The 23,553-nt window shown below is 41.2% G+C and overlaps 1 protein-coding gene across 1 annotated transcript in view; it reads left to right on the forward strand.

Moving 5' to 3' along the window:
- The window catches only part of LOC145401201 (fatty-acid amide hydrolase 2-A-like), a 78,025-nt gene extending 60,760 nt beyond the window's left edge, over positions 1-17,265 (forward strand). Inside the window, exons 10-14 of the mRNA XM_080273505.1 lie at positions 739-846; positions 2,306-2,467; positions 6,624-6,758; positions 7,125-7,307; positions 17,164-17,265. Of these exons, the coding sequence (XP_080129631.1) occupies positions 739-846; positions 2,306-2,467; positions 6,624-6,758; positions 7,125-7,307; positions 17,164-17,265 (690 nt within the window). The remainder of the gene's footprint in view (positions 1-738; positions 847-2,305; positions 2,468-6,623; positions 6,759-7,124; positions 7,308-17,163) is intronic.
- The last annotated feature ends 6,288 nt before the right edge of the window (positions 17,266-23,553 follow it).

Consider the following 23,553-nt stretch of genomic DNA (forward strand, 5'->3'; position numbering starts at 1 on the left):
TAAAGGATGGCCACAAACAAATCGCCTCAGTGTCGCCCTGTCCCCCACCATTTCGCTGACCTGCTCGCAGCTCACACCCCCCTCCCGCATCTCCACTCCTTCCCTCCATCTCATCCTTGGCCTCCCCCTCCCTCTCCCCCCCTCCACCTCACTCACATACATTCTCCTAGTCAGTCTCTCACTCTCCATCCTCTCCACATGGCCAGACCACCTCAGTGTGTCCCTCCTAGCGCTTCCTATCATATCCACATCCACGCCACAACTCTCCTTCACTTCCTGATTTGTCAGTCTCTCCATGTGACTCCACATGTTCCTCTCAAATAACTCGTTTTCATTGCCCTCACTCTTGACTTGTGTCCCTCCAGTAAGGTCCAAGGTACACTTCCATATGTTAGAGTTGGTATCACAATACTGTTATGCAGTAACTTTTTCACTTCCATGCTCACTTCCTTGTTTCTTATCACTGCATTCAAAGAACCAGCAACCTTTCTTCCTTGTTGTACCCTACCAAGTATTACAAAATAGAATTATGAATGATAGCTATCTTAAAACTGCTACGGAAATTTGCTTCTCGTAAAATTGTTGTTAGCGTAAAAATTGACTAGGATATTTTATAATTTCAAAAAATCAAAATTATTCATATTACCTACCTGCTATGGGTGCTTGTCTCGAGTTATAACTGGTTAGGATCTCTTGTACACTTGGCACCTGATTTGTTGCATGTGGGTATGGTGGCAGCTGGAGTGGCCGCGTGACATGAGCATCGCCCCCCTGATGTGGAATAACAAGATGAGCGATGACTACAGAGGCCAACCCCCCATGACTGTTAACATGACCAACAGAAAGGTAAGGACATCAGACACTTCATAATATTCAGCCCTCGTATCCTACATGAGAAATACTGTTTACTTGAACTTTAAGATTTTCGCCATCATACAGGTTATGTATAACTCAGTGGCAGAATAAAGCAGCGTTCCGGCTCTGTATCCTTCCCATGCCACGTCTTCGTAACCTTCTTTTTTTTTTTTTATGAACAAAGGAAGGAAAAACAAATTAAATGCATAAAAAAAAAAACTTCATAAACCAAACTACAGGCATTCTCTAGTATTAATTTGTTATACCTCAGCATTCAAAATGGAGAAACAGTAGTTTTAGCCCAAGCTAAACTGAAAACAGTATTACCCTCAAAATGTTCTATTTACTTTATCCTAGCCTTGAGTGGGATTCTCAAAAATATTTATGATCGATCCCCTATCGTAACTGATATATGTTTTTACAGGAAGAACTAGACAAGGGAAGACCTTGGACTCAGTTCCTTGATCGTCCTGCAGAAAACAGTTATAGCCTGCAATAACTTTCGTCTCGCAACTATATAAAGTCAGAACAAGAGACGAAGGATGATTATAGCCTCTATGTCCATCCTGCTAATCAAAATAAGGATTATAGCAGGGAACTGATCGTAAGTGCGTTTGTCTGTCCCAGTCCTGGCTCCCTAAACCATGATGGGATTGACTTTGCTTTTACGCCCCAGATAATTATTAAAGTTGAAAGTTAACTGGCCGTTACTAGGTGGCCATCAAAAATAAACACATAACACAATGTATAATGGAATTTGCTATTACCTTATTGCCGTTTATAACAGCAAGCATAAGTTAGAGTCTTTTCAGACCACATACATGGCAGTTTCAGGAACATGGTGGAAAAAATCATTACATTAAGATAGAATTTAATAACTACTTTGCATATAAATTCCTCTAAAATGATAATCAACATGCTCAGTCAGTTCGGTAAGAATGAAGACATATATATAGTATATAACAATTTCCCTTCTGATAAGACAACAAATTTTCTGAGACTACAACCTACACATAGTTATAGAGAAAATGAAACTAATTTTGGCCTTTTCCTCTATTTTTTGTAAACAAAGAGGTCAAACAACGGTAAGGATGGCATGTACTCTCGCATTATCCTCCACGAAGGCCAGCGGTCCTGGTTTAGAATAAAACAGCCAGAGATATTAAAGTGAAAATTTCGAGTGGATGTGACTGGGTGGCGTTGCATGATCGAAAAATCTTGAAATACTTATTTATGAATCTAACTAGGAATAGCACATGACTGACAAATTTGGGCATCATACCACCAGATCTTTTTGATTCGGCAAAAAACGAGAGAGAGAGAGAGAGAGAGAGAGAGAGAGAGAGAGAGAGAGAGAGAACCCGCCACTAAAAAAAAAAAAAAAAAGAAAAAAAAAGTAATTCCAGTTGGGAGAATGGTTTCTATATAACATAGTACTTCCACTGGACAGGGGGAAGTGAGTCTGCTGGTAGAAGGACTGAGGTGGTTGTGTGGGAGAGGACGCTTCACCTTCCCCCTCTTGATGATGGCCACCATCCGAAAGCTAATGGAAGTGAATCAGGACCCTCAAGACTCGCCGCACTACTGGAAGCCAATGCAAGAGTTCCTGATGGTAAGTCGGCACGAATTAAGGAACCTATTTAGCTTGTTTCAGGTTTTTGCCCTGTTACGAAGTTGAACTGTAATCAGTGATATTATGTATGAGCGATGTTCCTTTATCGGGTTTGGAATAGCTGGCAGTTCTCATTCATGAAGTCAGGCTGATGCGAATTCTTTTCCTCGCTAAGCTGAAGCCTTAAAAATTAAAGTGCATATAAGGACAGCGTGACAGAATAGAAAAATAAGAAGCATTCGCCAGTTCTTTGCTGCCTCAATGTCGATGCTTCCCTTGGTTGCATATTCATTTATCGGGAATGTTTACTGCTGATTGATTTCCCATGCTACTGTCTTACTAAAATTCTGTCATATACCGAATACAATATTCACCACAGCCCTTGTACCGTACTTTGCCACAGCCTCTCAAGCAATATCTCGGGACTTAACATTAGTGTCACCTAAACACTCCTGTTTAGGGCAGGGACGGATTATGGAAAGTAGCGCTGTATGTACTGTATGTTTGATTTGGATAGCTCTGTTAAACGCAATTACGAGCTTTGGTGTACGTGTGTGTATTACGTAAGTTAGATTCAGTATTAGTCTGCGTATAATTATAGCTCCTGAAACGGTAGTGAAGTTGATAAATGATAAGGTGGGCTGCATGTTACTTTTAGTACATACAAGCGCGTTTCTCGCTCATAATGAATGGAACTTTGTATAGTGGTTAAGCGTATGACAAATGATTTTTGGCGACAAAATCTGGAAGTGTGTTAGGATAAGAGAATGACCGTTGTTATTAAGAGAGAACAGGACTCGCAGTTTTTTATGCTAGTGAATGGGTTATAAAAGAGATGCAAGATAGGGCAGTGGATGTTGGAGCGTCCCTAATCAGACAGGGCATGTTTGGAAACACTCTGTCCTGTTGTTTGCAGATGATACTTTGTTGTTAAGTGAAGATGAAGGGGAGTTGCAAGGCTGGGTGGATGAGTTTGGGAAAGTGTGTAAGAAACGGGATCTAAAGGTGAATATAGGGAAGAGTAAAATTTTGGTCTTCGAGAGAAATGAAGTAAGTCAATGTACAATGAGGTTGGATGAGGAGGAAGTGGAAAATGTGTGTGTTTAAGTACTTGGGTAGCGTGATGAGTAAGGAGAGAAGTTTAGAGGGTGAAGTGCTTGAAAGGGTACAGTAAGGAAGAAAGGTTGTTGGTTCCTTGATAGCTTTGATAAGAAACAGGGAAGTGAGCATGAAGTGAAAAAGTTACTGCATTACAGAATTGTGATACCAACCCTAACGTATGGAAGTGAAGCTTGGACCTTGTTGGAGGGACACAAGTCGAGTGAGAGCAGTGAAAATGAATTATTTAAGAGGAGCTTGTGGAGTCACATGGAGGGACAGACTGACAAATGAGGAAGTGAAGGAGCGTTGTGGTGTGGATGTGGATGTGATAGGAAGCGTTAGGAGGAACACACTGAGGTAGTTCTGGCCATATGGAGAGGATGGGCCATGAGGGACTGACGAGGAGAGTGTATGTGAGTGAGGTGGAGGGGGGGAGAGGGAGGGGGAGGCCAAGGATGAGATGGAGGGATGGAGTGGAGAGGTATATGAGAGAGGGGGGGGTGAGATGGGAGCAGGGCAATGAAATGGTGGGGGACATGGCGACATGGAGGCGATTTGTTTGTGGCCACCCCTTACTGGATTACGGCGTCTGGCATTATTTAAATAGAATGAGGGACTCTGGAGATCATCTACCACCAGATGTCTCTCACTGTTAACAGCTTCTCTGTCCCGAGCACTTGTTCAGATACCGATATTTTTCTCTGTTGCTGTAAGAACTTGTGTGGCAAAATACCATCATTGACTAATGAAGTATTGAAAAACCTTCGTAACAGATTTATGACAGAGGAGAATACATTGCTCTCGTTGTTTTATTTCCCCAAAAACTAAGCCAGAATTTTGAAAGCCTAGCACTTATATATTTCGTATAGTCGTTTTTAATGATGTTGCTCCAAAGCTGAGTGAAATCTTGCCTCCCGAAATGTTCAATATATACTGTCGTTTTAGCTAAGCACTTCCTTTGTGTCAGTCTCTCTTTTGGTGGAAGTTTGATGATGATGTAATGAATTATTCTACATCATCCATCAGAGCTCAGAGACAGTCCCCATTCCAAGATTTGATCATGACTTATCCGCTAGGAAAACACGCTATCACAACTTTCAAATAAGTCGTATCAAATCTTGGAACGGGGACTGTCTCTGAGCTCGGATAGCTGATGTAGAATATTTTATTACATCGTCATTAAACGTCTGCCAAAATTGAGACTGACACAAACAAAACAAGTGCTTGGCTAAAACTACAGTATATATCAAACGTTCCAAGGGGCAATATTAACTCAGCTTTGTCGCAGTTTCATTAAAAACGACGAAAAGAAACATGTAAGTGCCCGGTTTTTAAAATTCAGGCATTGTTTTCAGGGAAATAAAACAACGAGAGTAATGTATTCTCCCCTGTTATATTTTTGTTACGAAGCTTTTTTAATACTTCAGTAGTGTATAATGGTATTTTGCCACACAGGTTCCCACATCAAAAGAGAAAAATCCCGGTAATTTAACATGTACTTGGGGAGGACAGGCTGTTAACGGTGGTGGCCCCTAGCGGTAGGCAGCTTCACAAGCAAGTCCCCCATTAGGAAGGATTGCATGAGATAGAAGAATTCAGGTGCTTAACCCTGGAATGGAAACCCTTATATAGTTTCCATAACACCATTACCAACCCTTGGTGAATTATACCCATTTTTAGGAAAGTAATATAAAATACTTCTAATAAACTTTTATTAAATTTTACAACATGAAGGGAAAGTAGACCTCTTCTACCGTAATTTCCCCCAAAAAACTGCACTGAAACTGGAAACTTAATATTAATGGGGTGACTTGAAAAAAGTAGCTAAATATACATGATTATTCTATTGACTTGAACAAAAAAATCCTGAAATTGGCTAATACTGGACATGAATAGTCGAGCATTTGTATACACAAAACTGGTGCCTCAGCAAGAATACCCAGTGACTCCCTGCCTTCAATCAACAACGTTCTGGAGACAGACAAAAAAAAAAGGGGTATATTTTTTAAAAGACAAAAATGACATATATGCAAAAAATATATTTTACATTTATTTACCCCTGTAAATGAACAAAAACTGCTATTTTATCAAAAATAAACCTTTGCCTATTGATTGAAAATATAAATCCATGAATTTCTTTTTTCTTTTTATTTTCCCAAAGAATAAAATATGCTCCTAATTTCTTTGACATTACATGATTTTTATTTATTCCTAGTATAAATATGTATTGCTAACAACTTCCAAGCACATTATCACTTACCTGGAGAGATACGCAGTCATTGCAGACATGGTGGTAGTGGCAAGGGCACACAACCTTTTTGCTATACACTGTAGCAAACGGAGAGTGAAGATCACCCAAAACTGTCTGTATGGCAAAACCCAGCCTGCTCCAGCCACAGACCGCATGACGCTCAGGCCGTGTTCATGTGCCCAGGTGATTTCCACCTGGGGTTTGCGTTCCATGGATAAGTAATGGGAGTTCAGAGCTGAGTAACCCAAAGAAATAAAGTGTAATAAAATCCTTGTATTCAACAGAAGTCTACAATGGAAGGAGGAAGCAGAATATATGTGTATTAGCGCTGTCATGAACATGTCGATGTGAGTCCTTGGCATAGGGTATGAAAAATCAAAGCTGAGAACAGTAGGAAGTGGACTGTTATTTAGTGCTTAGGATGTGTGTGTGTGTGTGTGTGTGTGTGTGTGTGTGTGTGTGTGTGTGTGTGTGTGTGTGTGTGTGTGTGTGTTCATGAAAGATATGGAGTTGGGGAGTCTAAAGGAGAATGTGCGTTGAGATGGTATGGTCATAATGAGATTATGATTATGCATACTCTTCAGAAAATTTTATATGTTACTAAGTTTTAGGGAAGACAGTATCATGGAAGATCCAAAAATGATCAAGAAATATGATAAATGGATCTGTAACTAGGTGAAGCATCGATGCTGAGGTTGCAAAAAACTGACGAATGCTTGAAATGTATTGAGGAAATGTGCATGGTGGTGGTGCACATAAAAATTGCCATTTATGATGCTGAAATATATGTTGTGGTTCTGAAAGGATAAACTGGAGGATGTTGGTATCGTGTGGAAACATGTGGTTCCTTCAATGGTGAGGGTTATAAAAGTGAACCTGGTATATGGCGCTGAAATATACAGTAAATTGTGGTTCTATGATTCTGACAGGATAGACTGGGTGAGACTGATATAATGTAGAAATATATGGTTCTAACAGGGCAAACTCGGTGAGAGTGGATAAAACTGTTAACATGCTGAAATTATAGGCTGTCCTGACAGGGTAGGCTGGGTGAAACTGGGTTGCTGCTGACGGGGATATACTGTATGTGCTTCAGATATGATAGGCTAGATGTTGCTCGGGTGCTGCTGCTGGGGTATGGTGATGGTTTATACAATGTGGTTCTGAGGGGATGGGCTAAATGAGACTGGGTCGCTTCGGCTGGGACGTGGTGTCGTTTGAAGTACAATACTTCTAATGTGGTAAGCTTGGTGATATTTGGGTGCTGTTGCTGGGGTATGACACCGATATACTTGGTTTTAACAGGGCACTCTGGGAAAGACTGGGGTGCTGCTGCTGCCAACACTACCACAGCTGGCCTTCCTACACCACGAGTTCGTGCCCAACATACTCGACCTCTGCCACACTGGCATCTTCAACGCCACCGAGATGCCCGTCACTGCGGTGCCCCTTGGACTTTCCAAGGATGGGCTGCCTCTCGGACTTCAGGTGGCTTTCGTGATCTCACAGCACCTCTTCCTTTGCAATATATTCTCTCCCTTACAGATTAATATCCTTTTGTATGCTAGTGGTGCTAAGTATGTCGATAACATAACGATATACTGTACCGCAGACAACGGACAAGAGTGTGTTAAAGTGTATAAGCAAAATAAAACTCTAAGGAAGAGGTGCTATAAAGCTACTGTACCATATCTGTCTATCTATCTGCTTATTTATGTCCATATATCTGCCTCTATATCTACTATCCATTTTTAATGCACCGAAACCGTACTCCATTTACTTTATAATATGGAGAAAATGTTTCTACTGTGGTCACTAAACTATATAAATATATATATATATATATATATATATATATATATATATATATATATATATATATAGAGAGAGAGAGAGAGAGAGAGAGAGAGAGAGAGAGAGAGAGAGATTAATAGAGATTAATAGATAGACATACAGATAGATAGATAGACAGATAAATAGATAGAAAGATAGATACAGATATAGATAGGTAGATAGATAGAGATAATAAGAATATTATTTTACATAAGGGTCTTTTTTCTTGATATGGGTGGGCGATTTTATTCGGCATAACAGAGATTTTCGCCATGGAGGACTCAGGGATTCCAATTATTCATTAATCCTTTCATAATTAAGGTACTCCTATAATGCTGGAGAAAATCGTTTGAATGTAGAAAATAAAACTGAAAAACGCCTCCATCTACAGAAGACATCACCATTATTGCTGATTCGTGCATTAAAGATATTCGTATAAGCTTGCAAATGCCATGCAATCGCTGGGGAACTCTATAATCGAAAATATTTGAAAAATTGTTTTACGCCAGGTATACCCGAAGGGCTAAGGCGTTGCCCTGAGTAGAGGACTTTTGGAATGGAGCGTGTAGCAATTTATGACCGGATACCCTTCCTGATGTCTACCAATGACCTTTGGGTGGATTCGATCCCCCGACCCTCCGGTCTGAGCAAAGCGCTCTACCCTCTGAGCCACGGCTGCTATATTTAACCCAGGATCAGCAACCATCGGAAGAGGAAAAAAGTGTGAACTTGGTGGTCAGAGATTACTCGGAGGCTCCTATTTAACATGCGTCTCAAAAATTAAGTAAAAATATATGAAGGTAACAGGAATACTGATTATATCATCAGCTTGAAAATGCCCTATTATTAATGTGTACCTGTTCAACAACCGTCAGTGTACACTTGTCTGCATTTACCTCCATGGAACAACGTTAACGGATAATATATATATATATATATATATATATATATATATATATATATATATATATATATATATATATAGTGTGTGGGGGGGGGGGGTTGTAAAGCCCCTCTTCATTTTTAGCAAGCAAGTCAGTCATGCGCGTGCATTGGAGTTGAGATAGTTCATCCTTCACCAGCGATTACTCTCTTCATCCCCATATCTGTAATACGTAATTCAACTAGTTAAACATGTGATTAATGACGAAATGTCGCAGTGAAAACCCAGCTTTGCGAAATTTCATGATGAACAGCCGAATGATGTTAATGGTTTCTACCTTTGTAAAGTTTATATCATACTAGCAAATCGCCCAATAACTGATAGTAAAATATCATTTTAATTAAAACGCAAAGAGGTTTACGAGGGGAAGAACCAAGAACGATTGCAGTAGTACACAAATCTCGAAAAAATACTCTGAAGAGCAACATTGTTCATAACAGCCAGAGTTGAGGGGCGTCAAAAAAAATTATATATCTCTATCTATTACCAGACCTCTGAATCCTGTAAGGGGTGGCCACAAACTAATCGCCTCCATGTCGCACTGTCCCCCTCCATTTCAATGTCCTACTTCCAGCTAACATCCCCATCTCTCGTATACCTCTCCACTTCATCCTCCATCTCATCCTTGGCCTCCCCCTCCCTTCCCCCCCTATCTCAGTCACATAAACTCTTCTCGTCAGTCTCTCACTCGCCATCCTCTCCACATGGCCAAACCACTTCAGTGTGTTTCTCCTAACGCTTTCTATCACATCCACATCCATACCACAACGTACCTTCACTTCCTCATTTGTCAGTCTGTCTCTCCATGTGACTCCACATGCTCCTCTCAACTAACTCATTTCCACTGCTCTCACTCTTGACTTGTGTCCCTCCAACAACGTCCAAGCTACACTTCCATACGTTAGAGTTGGTATCACAATACCGCCATGTAGTAACTTTTTCACTTCCATGCTCACTTACCTCTTTTTTATCACTGCTTTCAAGGAACCAGCAACCTTTCTTCCTTGCTGTACCCTTTCAAGCACTTCACCCTCTAAATTTCCATCCTTACTCATCACACTACCCAAGTACTTAAACGCACTCACATTTTCCATTTCTTCCCCACCAAGCCTCACTGTACATTCGCTGACTTCACCTCTCTCGAAGACCATAACTTCACTCTTCCCTACATTCACCTTTAGTTTCCGATTCTTACATTACTCCTCCAAGCTCATCCACCAAGCCTTGCAGCTCCCCTTCGTCTTCACTTAACAACACAGTGTCATCTGCAAACAACAGTACAAGGAGTGTCCAAATACTGCCCTCTTTCATTAGGACCGCTCCGACATCAAGTGCCCTACCTTGTATCTCTTTTATATCCCCATCCAAGTACAGATTGAACAACCATGGAGACATGGCACATCCCTGTTTCAATCCAAAATTCAGATAGAAAAATTCACTCAGTTCAATCTCCACACGCACTGCAGCCTTAGCACCCTCGTACATACTCTAAACGGCATTCAGCAACTTCCCATCTACTCCATGTATTCTTAATACTTTCTATAATCTTTGTCTATTCACCCTATCACATGCCTTCTCCAAATCCATGAAGGCCACACACAACTTCTTTCCCTTCCCTAGAAACTTTTCAACTAAAGATCTAAGAATGAATATCTGATCTACTCAACCTCTTCCCTTCCTAAAACCACCCTGTTTTTCTCCAACGAATTCCTCTGTTATTTCCCTAACTAGGTCAGTAAGTATCCTGCCATATACTTTTCCTATTACACTATGAAGACATGTGCCCCTATGATTACCACACACTTCTTTTTCCCTTTTTCCTTTGTACAGAGGATTAATCATACCTAACTTCCAATCCTCAAGGACTCTGCCTTCCTCCCTTGCCAATCTGCACATCTTCCACATCCATTCTACCGCTATCTCTCCCCCATGCTTCAGCTTTTCACGACACACACTCCATCAATTCACGGAGCTTTCCACATTTTGATTTTTTTCATTGCTTCTACAACTTCCATTCTACTGATTTCTTTCTCTCTTCTCTGCCTCCGTCTCCCAGCCATTCCCCAGCTATATATATATATATATATATATATATATATATATATATATATATATATATATATATATATATATATATACTGTATATATATATATATATATATATATATATATATATATATATATATATATATATATATATATATATATATATATATATATATATATATATATATATATATATATATATATATATATATATAGTGTGTGTGTGTGTGTGTGTGTGTGTGTGTCATGTCTCCATGGTTGTTCAATCTGTACATGGATGGGGTAATAAAAGAGGTACAAGGTAGGGTAGTGGATGTTGGAGTGGCCCTGGTGAGAGAGGATAGTGTTTGGAAACTCCCTGTACTGTTGTTTGCAGATGATACTGTGTTGTTGAGTGAAGACGAAGGGGAGCTGCAAGGCTTGGTGGATGAGTTTGAGAGAGTGTGTAAGAAACGGATTCTAAAGGTGAATGAAGGGAAGAGTAAAGTGATGATCTTTGAGAGAGGTGAAGTCAGTGAATGTACAGCGAGGTTGGATGGTGAGGAATTGGAAAATGTGAGTACGTTTAAGTACTTGGGTAGTGTGATGAGTAAGGATGGAGGTTTGGAGGATGAAGTGCTTGAAAGGGTACAGCAGGGAAGAAAGGTTGCTGGTTCCTTGAAAGCAGTGATAAGAAACAGGGAAGTGAGCATGGAAGTTAAAAAGTTACTACATGACAGTATTGTGATACCAACTCTAACGTACGGAAGTGAAGCTTGGACGTTGTTGGAAGGACACAAGTCAAGAGTGACAGCAGTGGAAATGAGTTATTTAAGAGGAGCCTGTGGAGTCACATGGAGAGACAGGCTGACGAATGAGGATATAAAGGAGCGTTGTGGTGTTGATGTGGATGTGATAGGAAGCGTTATGAGGAACACACTGAGGTGGTTTGGCCATGTGGAGAGGATGGAGGGTGAAAGACTGACGAAGAGAGTGTATGTGAGTTAGGTGGAGGGGGAAAGAGGGAGGGGGAGGCCAAGGATGAGATGGAGGGATGGGGTGGAGAGGTATATGAGAGAGGGAAGTGTGAGCTGGGAGCATGGGAGTCAAATGGCGGGGGACAGGGCGACTTGGAGGCGATTTGTTTGTGGCCACCCCAAACGGGATTGAGGCGTCTGGCAATATATATATATATATATATATATATATATATATATATATATATATATATATATATATATTATCTGAACCTCCTTTCCCACGCTAGAGCGGGGTCAGGAGTTGCAAAGTCCAGACAGCCTAAGTTTGCCCAGTTCAATGGGTCATGCTTCCATTCACTCGTCATTCAAGCCCACGGATTTCTGGCTCCATCTGATAGGCCAAAATACTTTCACCACATTCTGTAGCTTCACATATACCATTCTGATAGAGTCAATCCGAACGCTGTCACGTTAAAAATGGGTGCCAAATCCCTGGTTATGCACTTCTCCACACAAAATTCATCCAGCCAATTTGGTCTCTTGTCAGTCCCTTAGCCTTACCAACTCCCATACGTCTCTTCTTCATACACTCATCCACCATATTCCTCCACCTTTTTCTTGGCCTACCTTACCTCCTCCCTCCTTCAAAGTCGCTCAGATATACCTTTTTCATCATTCTATTGTCATCCATTCTCTCCACATGACCTAACTGTCTCAGTACACTCTCTCCGATTCTGGTGTCCACACACTTCCTCACTCCTCTTTCACGAGTCACATTATTCCGTATCCTATCCATTCTCTGTACTCCGCATACATTCCTCCGCAGTCCCATCTCCACTGCTCTTACTCTTGAATTTTCATTTTCATGCCACACCATAGTTTCACATCCATATGTTAAAGTTGGCACTCACACTCCTTCATGTAAGCTTCGCGCAGCTGCAACACCAAAGCCCTTTATATATATATATATATATATATATATATATATATATATATATAATTGGTTCCTAGGTTTCCTGTGTGAGAGACTTTGCTAGTAGGGTGCTAGGTGTATCGCCCTCCGGCTGTTGGCTCATAATCGCGAAGCTCATAGGTCCCTACTCAGGGGTTCCCTTCTTTATTGAATTTGAAATGCACAGTTCAGTCCTATATTGAGGGAACTGGGTGCCAATAGTATATATATATATATATATATATATATATATATATATATATATATATATACGCTCACCAACCACTTACTCGATATAGTGATGCTCTCGGGTGTCTGTCCTTTCCTGTCCTCCATCCTTCTTTCCTTCCATCTTCTTCTGTCTTTCCTTCATTCTTTACTTGTCCTTCTGCCTACGGTTGACTTTACACTCCCTCTTCTGTCTTTCTTTCCTTCATTCATTCTTCTTGCTTCTGCCTATGGATGACTCTACACCGAGCGGCAAGCTAATTGGTTTCCAGTACACCGGGACACCATTCACTACGCTGGATGGTAACTATATACCGTAACCAAATTTTGGCGCTTGATGGTTTAGTGGATGATTTCGGCGCTCCAATCTGATTGAGCCAGTCAGTGTTTATATCCAAGGGGTGGTTGGGGTTTATTGCTCACACAACGCCACTCAGGGATGACTGAGGCTGGTCACTCTTATCTTAAATGTCAGGACCAACTTGCCTAGCCCCGGGCTCCTACGCTTCTCATGAGGCACCGTAGGATTGGTTGATCGATATATATATATATATATATATATATATATATATATATATATATATATATATAATCAACCATTGCATGTCCACTGCTAAACAAAGGCCCCTCCAGTTTCTCTCACTTTTTGCCACCGAACCTCTCATCCTCTTCTCTCCATATATATATATATATATATATATATATATATATATATATATATATATATATATATATATATATCATCCAATCCTACGTTGCCCTATGAGAAGCGTAGGAGCCCGGGGCAAGGCAAGTTGGTTCTGACATTTAAGATGAGTGATCAGCCTCAGTCATCCCTGAGTGGCATTGTGTGAGCAATAAACCCCAACCACCCCTTGGATATAAACACTGACCAGCTTAATCCGATTGGAGCGCCGAAATCACCCACTAAACCATCAAGCGCCAATATTTGGCTACGGTATATGGTTACCACCCAGCGTAGTGAATGGTGTCCCGGTGTACAGGAAACCATTTAGCTTGCCGCTCGGTGTAGAGTCACCCATAGGCAGAAGCAAGAAGAATGAATGAAGGAAAGAAAGAGAAGAGGGAGTGTAAAGTCAACCGTAGACAGAAGGACGAGTAAAGAATGAAGGAAAGACAGAAGAAGATGGAAGGAAAGAAGGATGGAGGAGAGGAAAGGACAGACACCCGAGAGCTTCACTATATCGAGTAAGTGGATGGTGAGCGCCCCCACTACCATATATATATATATATATATATATATATATATATATATATATCATCATCATCAGCCGTTGAAGTCCACTGCAGGACCGGCCTACCCCTACCGAAGCAGGGACGATACAGCCAATGTATCTCTACCCAGTGACTTAGGCTGTCTGGTAGAGACTGTATGCAGGGTGAGAAGTGCTTGTGAGTGTGATTGTAGTGTTGTAGTGGCTTTGGATGTGTGTGTAGTCTGTGAACTAAGTGTAATCGGCCCGCCTTAAGCTGATTGTGTGCAAGCATACTAGTATGCGACACTGGTTCAACCACAGCACCCCTTGTGTCCTCCAAAGCAGCAAGTGGCTTGGTGAACGCTTCCCAAAGTTTTTACAACTCTGGCGGGAGGCGAAACCGCGCTCACCAGCGTGCGAAACGCACACTCTAGTACTGTACCACAGGGGCTCATGTAGGTGTATATATATATATATATATATATATATATATATATATATATATATATACACACACACATATATATATATATATATATATATATATATATATATATATATATATATATAAATATATTTATATATATATAATATATTACTCCGCTCCACTGGGAGAGAAAAAAGACATTCATCTGAGCGACCCTCCTTTTGTTTCAAAATACAGCTGAATTGACCCTTAGGTAGGAGGTTCTAAATGGGCATTTGTGCATCAAGCTTCTTGTTGAGCCATCTGCAAACACAGTTCTGTCTACTGCTAAGTTGAATATTTCGGAATTACGAGCAGCTGTATATACTTTAGGCTCCTAAATAAGCATGTGCAAATTAGCAAAACTAGCGTTTAGCCATTGAATCAGATTAAAAAAATGTCGATGTTATGATATTACTGCGTTTGGTAGTGGAAATGATGATGGCGGTTGTGCTATAATTGGTAATAATGGTTATTGACAGCTATGACGGTGGTTGTGGTTAATGGGATTTTTTCCTAGTACGTTCTGGTGTAAGATACCGATGTATCCTTGCCCCCACACTTTTCAACACATATATTGATTGGGTACTGGACTGGGCTGTGAGTCGAAAAGTCACTGTGGGGTATCAATTGGCACTGATGATGCAGTTATCTTAGCAGAGTTGCTGGAGGTACTACTGAGTGCCCTCAAGGAAGTTCACGAGAATGCAAAGCCATTCGGATTAAAGGTCTCTTGGGCCAAGACCATGGTCCAGGTATTTTGTGGCTTGTTGGATGAAGCAGTTCAGTCTGCCCAAGCATGTGGTGAGGATATAGAAGTCTTGGAAAGATTCACTTATCCTGGTAGTGTGGTCCATAGCAACGGTTGGTCAGACAGTGAGATCTCTTGTTGCATTGGTCTGGCTTACAAGGTTATGGATTCACTCAATTCGGGTTTTGGGAGCTGTCGTTATTTGTGTAGAAGGACGAAAGTTTATACCTACAAGGCGCTGGTGCTCCTTGTCTTACTTTAAGCTGTGAGACATGGACACTAAACAGTGACTTGAAGCAGCGAATTGATTCCTTTGGTACTAAGTGTCTTAGCAGGATCATGGAATATCTATGGCACAACCGGGTGCGTAACAAGTTACTACTCCATGAGACTGAATCGAGGCCTATTACCCAAATAATACGTCAATCCCAGCTCCAGCAATATAGGCACGTGGCCCGCTTTCCTGAGGCCGATCCTGCTCACAGGATCTCTAAAAGAGTTAACCCAAGGTGGAGGAGGCCAAAGGGAAGGCCACGTAACTCATGACTGGAGCAGGTCGATCTTTCCTACCGGGAGATACTTAGATGAGGCAGAGTCACAACCTGGAGGGTTGCATAGAGGTACCCGCGTGGGTGGAGTCGGAGGGTGAGTTAGGCTATGCGCTCAGCGGTGTTTGCCCCTTCTTGATTGATTTTTTTTTAAGGGTAAAATACAAAGGAAGCAAGCTTGCTGTTAGTTGGTTTCCCGCACCTGCAGTCAGTGCACAGGATGCAGGTTTATCTGCGAGGTATGTCCCAGGTTATGTACGGTAAAGGTGTAATGCTAATCGTCTGATTTTCTTGCAACGATAGTGCTTGTGCTAAAATCGGGAGGAGAAGAACTGGAATACATAAATCACAGTACAGAGCATTAAGGTGAATAATACCAATTACTTGGTGAGTAAAATGGGGACCCTAGGAATTTCCTCAGTATGACTACTGAAGATATACAGGCACTGATTTAGGGGGTCGGGTGTAAAAACTGTATCCCTTCCTGTATTCCGTATTTTCGGCAGACCAATGATTTCTCATAATAAAAGCATTTTTTTTTTTTAACCAAAATATAAATTTTTAAATATTTTACGTAAATGTTATCATATGATTATTTCAAAGAAAAGAGGGACTTGAATAGGTTTTTAGCAATTTGGTAATTAGACATCATGAATTCAAACTTGAGGTCATTCTGTATGGAATAACTTCTTCCACCCCCCTCCCCCGGTTTTCCAAAGTGTTAGATCCTGTCAAGGATTTAGATAACATTCCAAGGAGCATTTAACATCGTCTGACAATAACATGATGAAAACGTCCACAACAATACATCCATCCATGTCAGTGAGATGAAACTGTTTTCTTCATTCCAGTACACTTGTTAACCTGGGTAACCAATGCCAGAAGGTTTGAACACGATTACACTTTATGCGGCTGCACTTGAAATCATGGTCACATCCATGATGCATGTTAGCGCCATTTAGTATTGGTAACTCACAAGCGGGTAACCTGCTTTCTTTTAGTTTTTATTCCTAGTGCTACGTGTACCATTGAACGCAGGGTATGTTTGGCAGTGCTGAATACACTGTTGAAGTTTGATTTTGACTAGCTTGGTGTGAGATTTTCTGAAATATCTTCAGTACGATGATGTATTTCATATATTTCAGATTATGTCAGATCCTGTTTGGCTCAGATGAGACCTCTCATATTGAAAGGGTGATATTTAATCCTCATTAACATCTTGCAAATCATGGCATGTTTATCTTATCATTGCTACCTCCAGGAGAATTTACTTAGTTCATGAGAGATACCTCATAGGGGTTTGGAAAATTGAGAAATATTCACATAATAAGCCTGAGCAGTATTTTAATGCACCCATATTAATATGGAAATTATAAACATCTGTATGTGGGGTTTGGTCAGGTGGTGGTGTCGCCCGGGCAGGACCACATAAGCCTGGCAGTGGCTCAGGCCCTCGAGGACAAGTTCGGCGGGTGGGTGAGCCCAGTGCGGGTGGCAGTGTAGTGGTTGGGACATCGCTTCACTTGCATGCACTCCACTTCTCACCAAACCTGGGAGCATCTGTATAAGAAAATTATGTTTATAAGAATGGTAACTAAGCCACGATGAATTCACTCCTCAAGATAACTCAGCCATAAGTACACCTATCCATGTCCAAACTAGATGCACACACTATTACTCCATTGCCCATTTCATTTAACTGTGTTATCAGTTAGGTAGCAGTGTTTTTTATCCATGAGGCTGGATGGGGGGGGGGGATAATACCCACTGATTCTCTGTGTCAAGAGGCAAAATAAATGGCGTGGTGAGAACTCAACAAATTAGAGGAAGCCTCGGGTTTGGGTCCCATGCCTGCAAAGAGTCCAGTAAAATCAAGCAGGCTAGTATCGTTATGTGGAATACTGCAGATATGACTGAAGAATTAAAAGACATGGAAATTGTGAAGGCGTTGAAGAAATGAATGTATGGTGTAATGGTTTGTGCAAGATCTGAGTGAGGTGAGATTAAAGTAAGTTAATGGGGAGGAATGAGAAAAATGAACATGCAAAAAAAATTAGACAAAGTTGGTGTGCATCAGAGTAATGCAGAGGGAGGAGTGAATATCGATAGGATACATTAAAAAAAAAAATAAAGGACTGATAAATAGTGTGTGAAAGATCGGGATGTGATCTAAAACATGTGGGTAGTAACGTAAAATATATACTGTTGAGAAGCAGGAGTGCTAGCTAGGTGGTGGGGCAAAAATTCTGGATAATTCTTGCATTTTTAGTTGCTAGCCGGAGTTGCCAGGCCTACTGAGGGGAACGGATTTTTTTTTTTTTTTTTTTTGTTAATCTTTACTTTTTCTTCTTTGTTTTATTTGGATGTTTGTTAAATCATGTAATATTCACATTAAATTTCAGAGTGTATGATAAAGCATTTATAGTGCTTAGCAGTGTAAGAAAGCTGTCGAATATTTGGATGTCTCCGACTTGGAACTGTTGCTAGGGGTACCTAGGACGTTCGAGTAGCAAGGAAAGTTATAACAAGATGGGGGAGAGAATAGAGGAGTCAGCTCACTTGTGGTCTTGTGAAGTTAGTGTAGCCTGGCACTTGTGAAATTAGTTAAGTTTAGTTGGCAAGCATACAGGTTAAATACTTGGATAATAAAGACTATGAACGTGAGAAACGTGTGTTATTACGAAGCCTGAGTTGATCCTATGTATGTTGAAAGGCTGACCCTTTCGCGAGGAAGTGTTATGGAAAGGACGTACAGTAGAGCCATGGAAATGTCATATTCTGTCAGTGACCTAAAGGAAATAAGCTGCTAAATGACGAAAAGCTAGGCCAAGTTAAAGTAAATGAGCTAACTATGATGTTTCATATTTTAAACACAAAGAGGCAATGCCACAATCCTTATTTGCATTATAACCCCTCCCCCTCTGGCGAGAGGAAGGTGAGATAAGGTTAAAATTAAGCCAGCTACAACAGTGTGTATGTATGTGAGTGCCAATATCTGTTCTCCTGGCCTTACTTACACTTTGTCCTAAGCTTCCTTCTAGCCATGGGAGTGAAGGAACTAGGGATCGTAGCTGCATGTACAAAAAGGACACGGCATAGAAAAGCTAAAGGGAAAGGTGGGAGAAGTCTAAACGATTGTGTCTGTTGAAAAGATGTTTGCCTGTGCTCCTGAAACTAAAGTTGAGAGGACGTTGTAGATCATGCTACTTAAGTATTTATGATTTCCTAATCTTTCACTTGTAGGACCCGTTTTCTCTATTTTTTTCCGAGGCAAACGTAAGAAGCAAAAATAACGATGAATTTAAAAATATTACCCTTATAATTAAATGTCTACGTAAGGCAAATCAAAGACGTGACAGTCTATTTGCAATTTGTCTCATTAATCATGCAGTTGTCAGTGTCGTCGTCTTTCTTGGACATTCAACAAAAATGACAAAAAGGAAATCATCACCAACGTCAAGAACCGTTTGTGTTTTACATAATTCGGTGGGGGGTTGGGGGGCTCATCAGCCACTCACCTTATGTAATGCCGCCTACATTTTCCTTCACCCTTAACATTCGTTTTCTGTGTCTGTCCTCCTCTCCTTTATTTTTTCCCATCCTTCCTGTCACCTTTTATTACTATTTTTCCACTTCGACTACAATGAGTGACAACCCTGATGGTTTCTGTAACCCAGGAAACCATTTACGACGCTGGGTGATTAACATGTAACCAGATGATGGGGTGGTGTGGAACTTACAGTGGTGACCCTTTAAACTGGGTGGAGAGACGCAAATCCAGCGTCTGTCCTGGAAACAAACTTCCACACTCCTCCCAACGCCTAGCTTTGACGAAGCGGTGTTTGTAGAGAGGGAACATCGTCCCTGCAGAAGCAACTGCTTCCATGCAGCTGATGCGCCTGCTTGGCAAGACAGACCATGGTAACGCAACAACATTTTCAGGTGTTGGGAGTTGGGGCACAAGTCGTCCGGGGATTTGTTTATATGCAGCAAAACAAGAAATTTAAAAGCTCTTTGTAAGTAGAAAGTTCTGTCATCCTCTCTGAAGTTTAAATTTACTAAAGAACTTTACCTTCCCTACATCACTGCATTCATCAACTTGGTTAATGGATGTTTCTCACTACTGGTCAGTCCAAATCAGCACGACCTATTCGGTTTTGGAACCAAAGTGATTGGTGAAGACCCATTGCTCTAACATAGAATGTTAAACTCTGCTGCAGCATGTTAAAGGATGGCTAACTTCAGCGGATTCGATGCTATTTCACAAGCTGTAAGCTCCAGCGTCCATAAACAAGGGATGAGGCTATGGCACACCTAATGTCTGACTTGGCTGATATCTGTGATTGGGGTAAAAATAACCTTGTTGTTTTCAGTGCATCAAAAACTCAGTTCTTACATCTATCAACCCACAAAATCTTCCACAGGAGTACCCTCTAAATTTTAACAATATCCAGCTCAGTCCTGCATCATCTTTATACATACTTGGGGTCTCATTCTCTCGGGATTTATTTTGGAAAGAACATATTACCTCTCTTGCAAAAATACGCTTCAGGGAGATTGAGTGAGTTATGACAACTCCATACTTTCTTTGCCCCTGCACAGCTGTTGACTTAATACACGGGTTTTATTCGTCCCTGTGTAGAGCACAACTCTCATGTGTGGGGAGGCTCCCCCCCCCCACACACAGCTCTTCTCAACGGGGTGGAATCAAAGGTTTTCGTCTCATTAAACCTTCTCCTCTTACTGGTTCCCTTCAACCTCTGTCTCTTCTCCTCACTGTTGCACCTATATTTCTTTTCTATCGCTTCTTGAATGATAACTGCTCCTCTGAACTGTCTGCTTGCATCCCTCCACCACAATGGAGGGTACGTAGCACCCGTCTAGCAACAAACTCTCATCCATTTTCTCTCCAACTGTCTAATGCAAGAGTTAACCGCTACTCCCAGTCCTTCATGTATGCAACAGGTTATCTCTGGAACTGCCTCCCTCTGGTTATTTTTCCAACTGCCTATGAACTCCAGTCTCAAACGCAGTGTGTCGAGGCCTCTCGAAATGAATGGCTCTCGAATTTGGCTCTCTGTTATCTTGTTTTTGTTTTTTTTCCTGGAGGGAAAAATTAGCAGGTCCCAGGCTTTTGGTTCCTTTTTCCTTGCATTAAAAAAAAAATCATTCCAAAACAGTCAGGCCTGGGTAGTCTCGAAACACTTTCTGGTATTTCCAGTGCACAACAGTCAGGTCCGTTCTTCTGTTCGGTGGGATTGTTTTTCTAGCATGTCATTCCATACATCCTGATTCTCTCTCCTACTGCCAAAGTTTTCTAAGGTCAGCCGACAGTCTTGCTCCTTCACCGCCTCTGAACAGGACACTACATATGTTGGAGCATTATTATATATATATTTTTTTTACTAATGTTGGCTGTAATACAGACGTCATTCATAATGACAAAATGTCAGCCTCTACGAGCTTTTCTTCAATCAGTTGTAGCTACTACATGTTTTACGTAAGTTAACCTTTTCCTGGTATGTATGGTTAATAAATTGAGTTTGGAGTGGTTGGCCATAAATGGGTAATAATGCTAGTACTCGGCCACTTGCCTAAAAAAAAAAAAAAAAAAAAAATAGCAGTTTCTCAGGAATTACACCAAAAAATCAGCCTTCTCTGAGGTGATTGCAAATTATAATGAGTAACTTCCCAACTCTTAGAAAACTTCAGCCAGATACATAAGGCACTAACCTTATTGTACAACCTGGTCAGATCCATTGTAGTTAAACAGTTTCAAAGGACTTTACTTCCTAACCAGTAACAACTTCAACTGGAGAGTAGCCAAAGAGATTATCTGGAGTTTCTCTGACAGTGAACAACACAAAAGGCAGTCTCATATCCCAAACCTATTCCACTATGGAAGTGCTTAAGGACAAACTCTACTTTTTGTATTGCGTTTTTTTTTTTTTTTTTTTCAAGTGGAAGGACATCAATAGAATTAGCAACATGAAGTGGTGCCAAGGCACAGCAAACCCATCCTCGGCAATCATTTTAGTGCTGACGTGTAAACATAACAGGTCATCTAGTCAAAGCTATCACACAAGGGCGTACCTAGAGATTTGGGGGCCCGGGGGGCTAGGTTATTTGCGGGGCCTCCCTCCTGGAGGGGGGCCCCGCAAATAACCTAGCCCCCCTCATTCTCAAAACTTGTCTAATATCTCAGCCGGGACTGTCAAGATGATAAAAACATATATTTTTAAATATTAATAAAAAAGCTTAAAATTTTTAAGGCTTTTGGTGGCCTCCCTCAATTGGGGGTCCAGGGGGCAGTTTCGAACAGCTCCTCCCCCCCCCGCCCCCCAGGTACGCCACTGCCATCACATTTCAGATTTGGAGTAAATCGGGTGAAAATTGACGATTTTATGCCCATTTGAAATTTTAGGCCCGACTCACCTGACACTGAGACCCCTACCTCTAACTGTGGGTTGACCTCCAGATGTAATGAGGCAAGTTATAGGCTGCAGACTTGAAAGATGCACCTTTACGTTTTGGTTTCATTTCGAAATGAATTTCAAATGAGTTACGGCGAATAAACTACTTTTCTTTTTTTACATTTTGTGGGCCTACAGCCAGGGCCTTGGCCCAATTTGGCCCCAAATTTAATCAGATGATCATAAGGTTGTAGCCCATCATTCCTATGATAGTCAAAATCGCACCATTAGCTTTCGCGTAAAGTTGTTAACAGACAAACAGACAGACAGAGAGACAGGCAAACAAACAAACAAACAGAAAAACCAAATGAAAACAATAGCCGTTCCCGAGCCTCTCAGAGGCGAGACGAGTAATTACCGGCCAAGGAATAATGTTAATAAGTGGTGGAGCTCTGGGACCAGCTAGGTGTCCTTAGCCTGCCTTGCTGAGAGTACGAGTACTGTGTGGAAAATTTACACCCAGCAAAAGTAACAGATAATCATCATCATTATCATCCAGTCCTACATTGCCCCATGAGGAGCGTAGGAGCCCGGGGCTAGGCAAGTTGGTCCTGATATTTACTGTAAGATGAGAGTGACCAGCCTCACTCATCCCTGAGTGGCATTAAGTGAGCAATAAACCCCAACCATCCCTTGGATATAAACCTTCACCGGCTAAATCCGATTGGAGCGCCGTAGTTACCCACTCAACCACCAAGGGCCAATATTTGGTTATATGGTTAACACCCAGCGTGTCTTCATGGTTTACAGGAAACCATTTGGCTTGCCACTCAGTGTAAAGTCACCCACAGGCAGAAGGAAGAGGAAAGAATGAAGGAAAGAAAGACAAAAGATGGAGTGTCAAGTCACCCGTAGGCAGAAGAACGAGGAAAGAATGAAGGAAAGAAAGACAGGAGAGGATGGAAGGAAAGAAGGATGGGGGTGAGGAAAGGGCAGACGCCCGAGGGCAGCACTACATCGAGTAACAGGTTAACAAGAAAAATAATATCTCTCTCTCTCTCTCTCTCTCTCTCTCTCTCTCTCCACAAAGGTTCCTTGCCTCTTATGATCCATGGCCCCCGTACCACTATAATTACGATAGCATCCGTGACATCGTCTGCGTTTTCATGTAGGAATCAAACAGAACAGTTTCGTTTGAATGAGTATGTTGGAAATGAGATTTTAATACATCGAGTGATTATAAATAGAGATGAGGCACATGCACATAAAAGAGCACTCGAAATTTGAACTGAAATTTCACTGACACGGTTGAATCTGCATTTTTTTCTACCCAATAGAATGTCGGCATATGAGTCATATAAAGGTTACAGAAGACATC

This window comes from Coenobita brevimanus, chromosome 55, assembly GCF_032717465.1.
Source record: "Coenobita brevimanus isolate Jiangsu-jjx chromosome 55, ASM3271746v2, whole genome shotgun sequence".
Taxonomy (NCBI): Eukaryota; Metazoa; Arthropoda; class Malacostraca; order Decapoda; family Coenobitidae; genus Coenobita; species Coenobita brevimanus.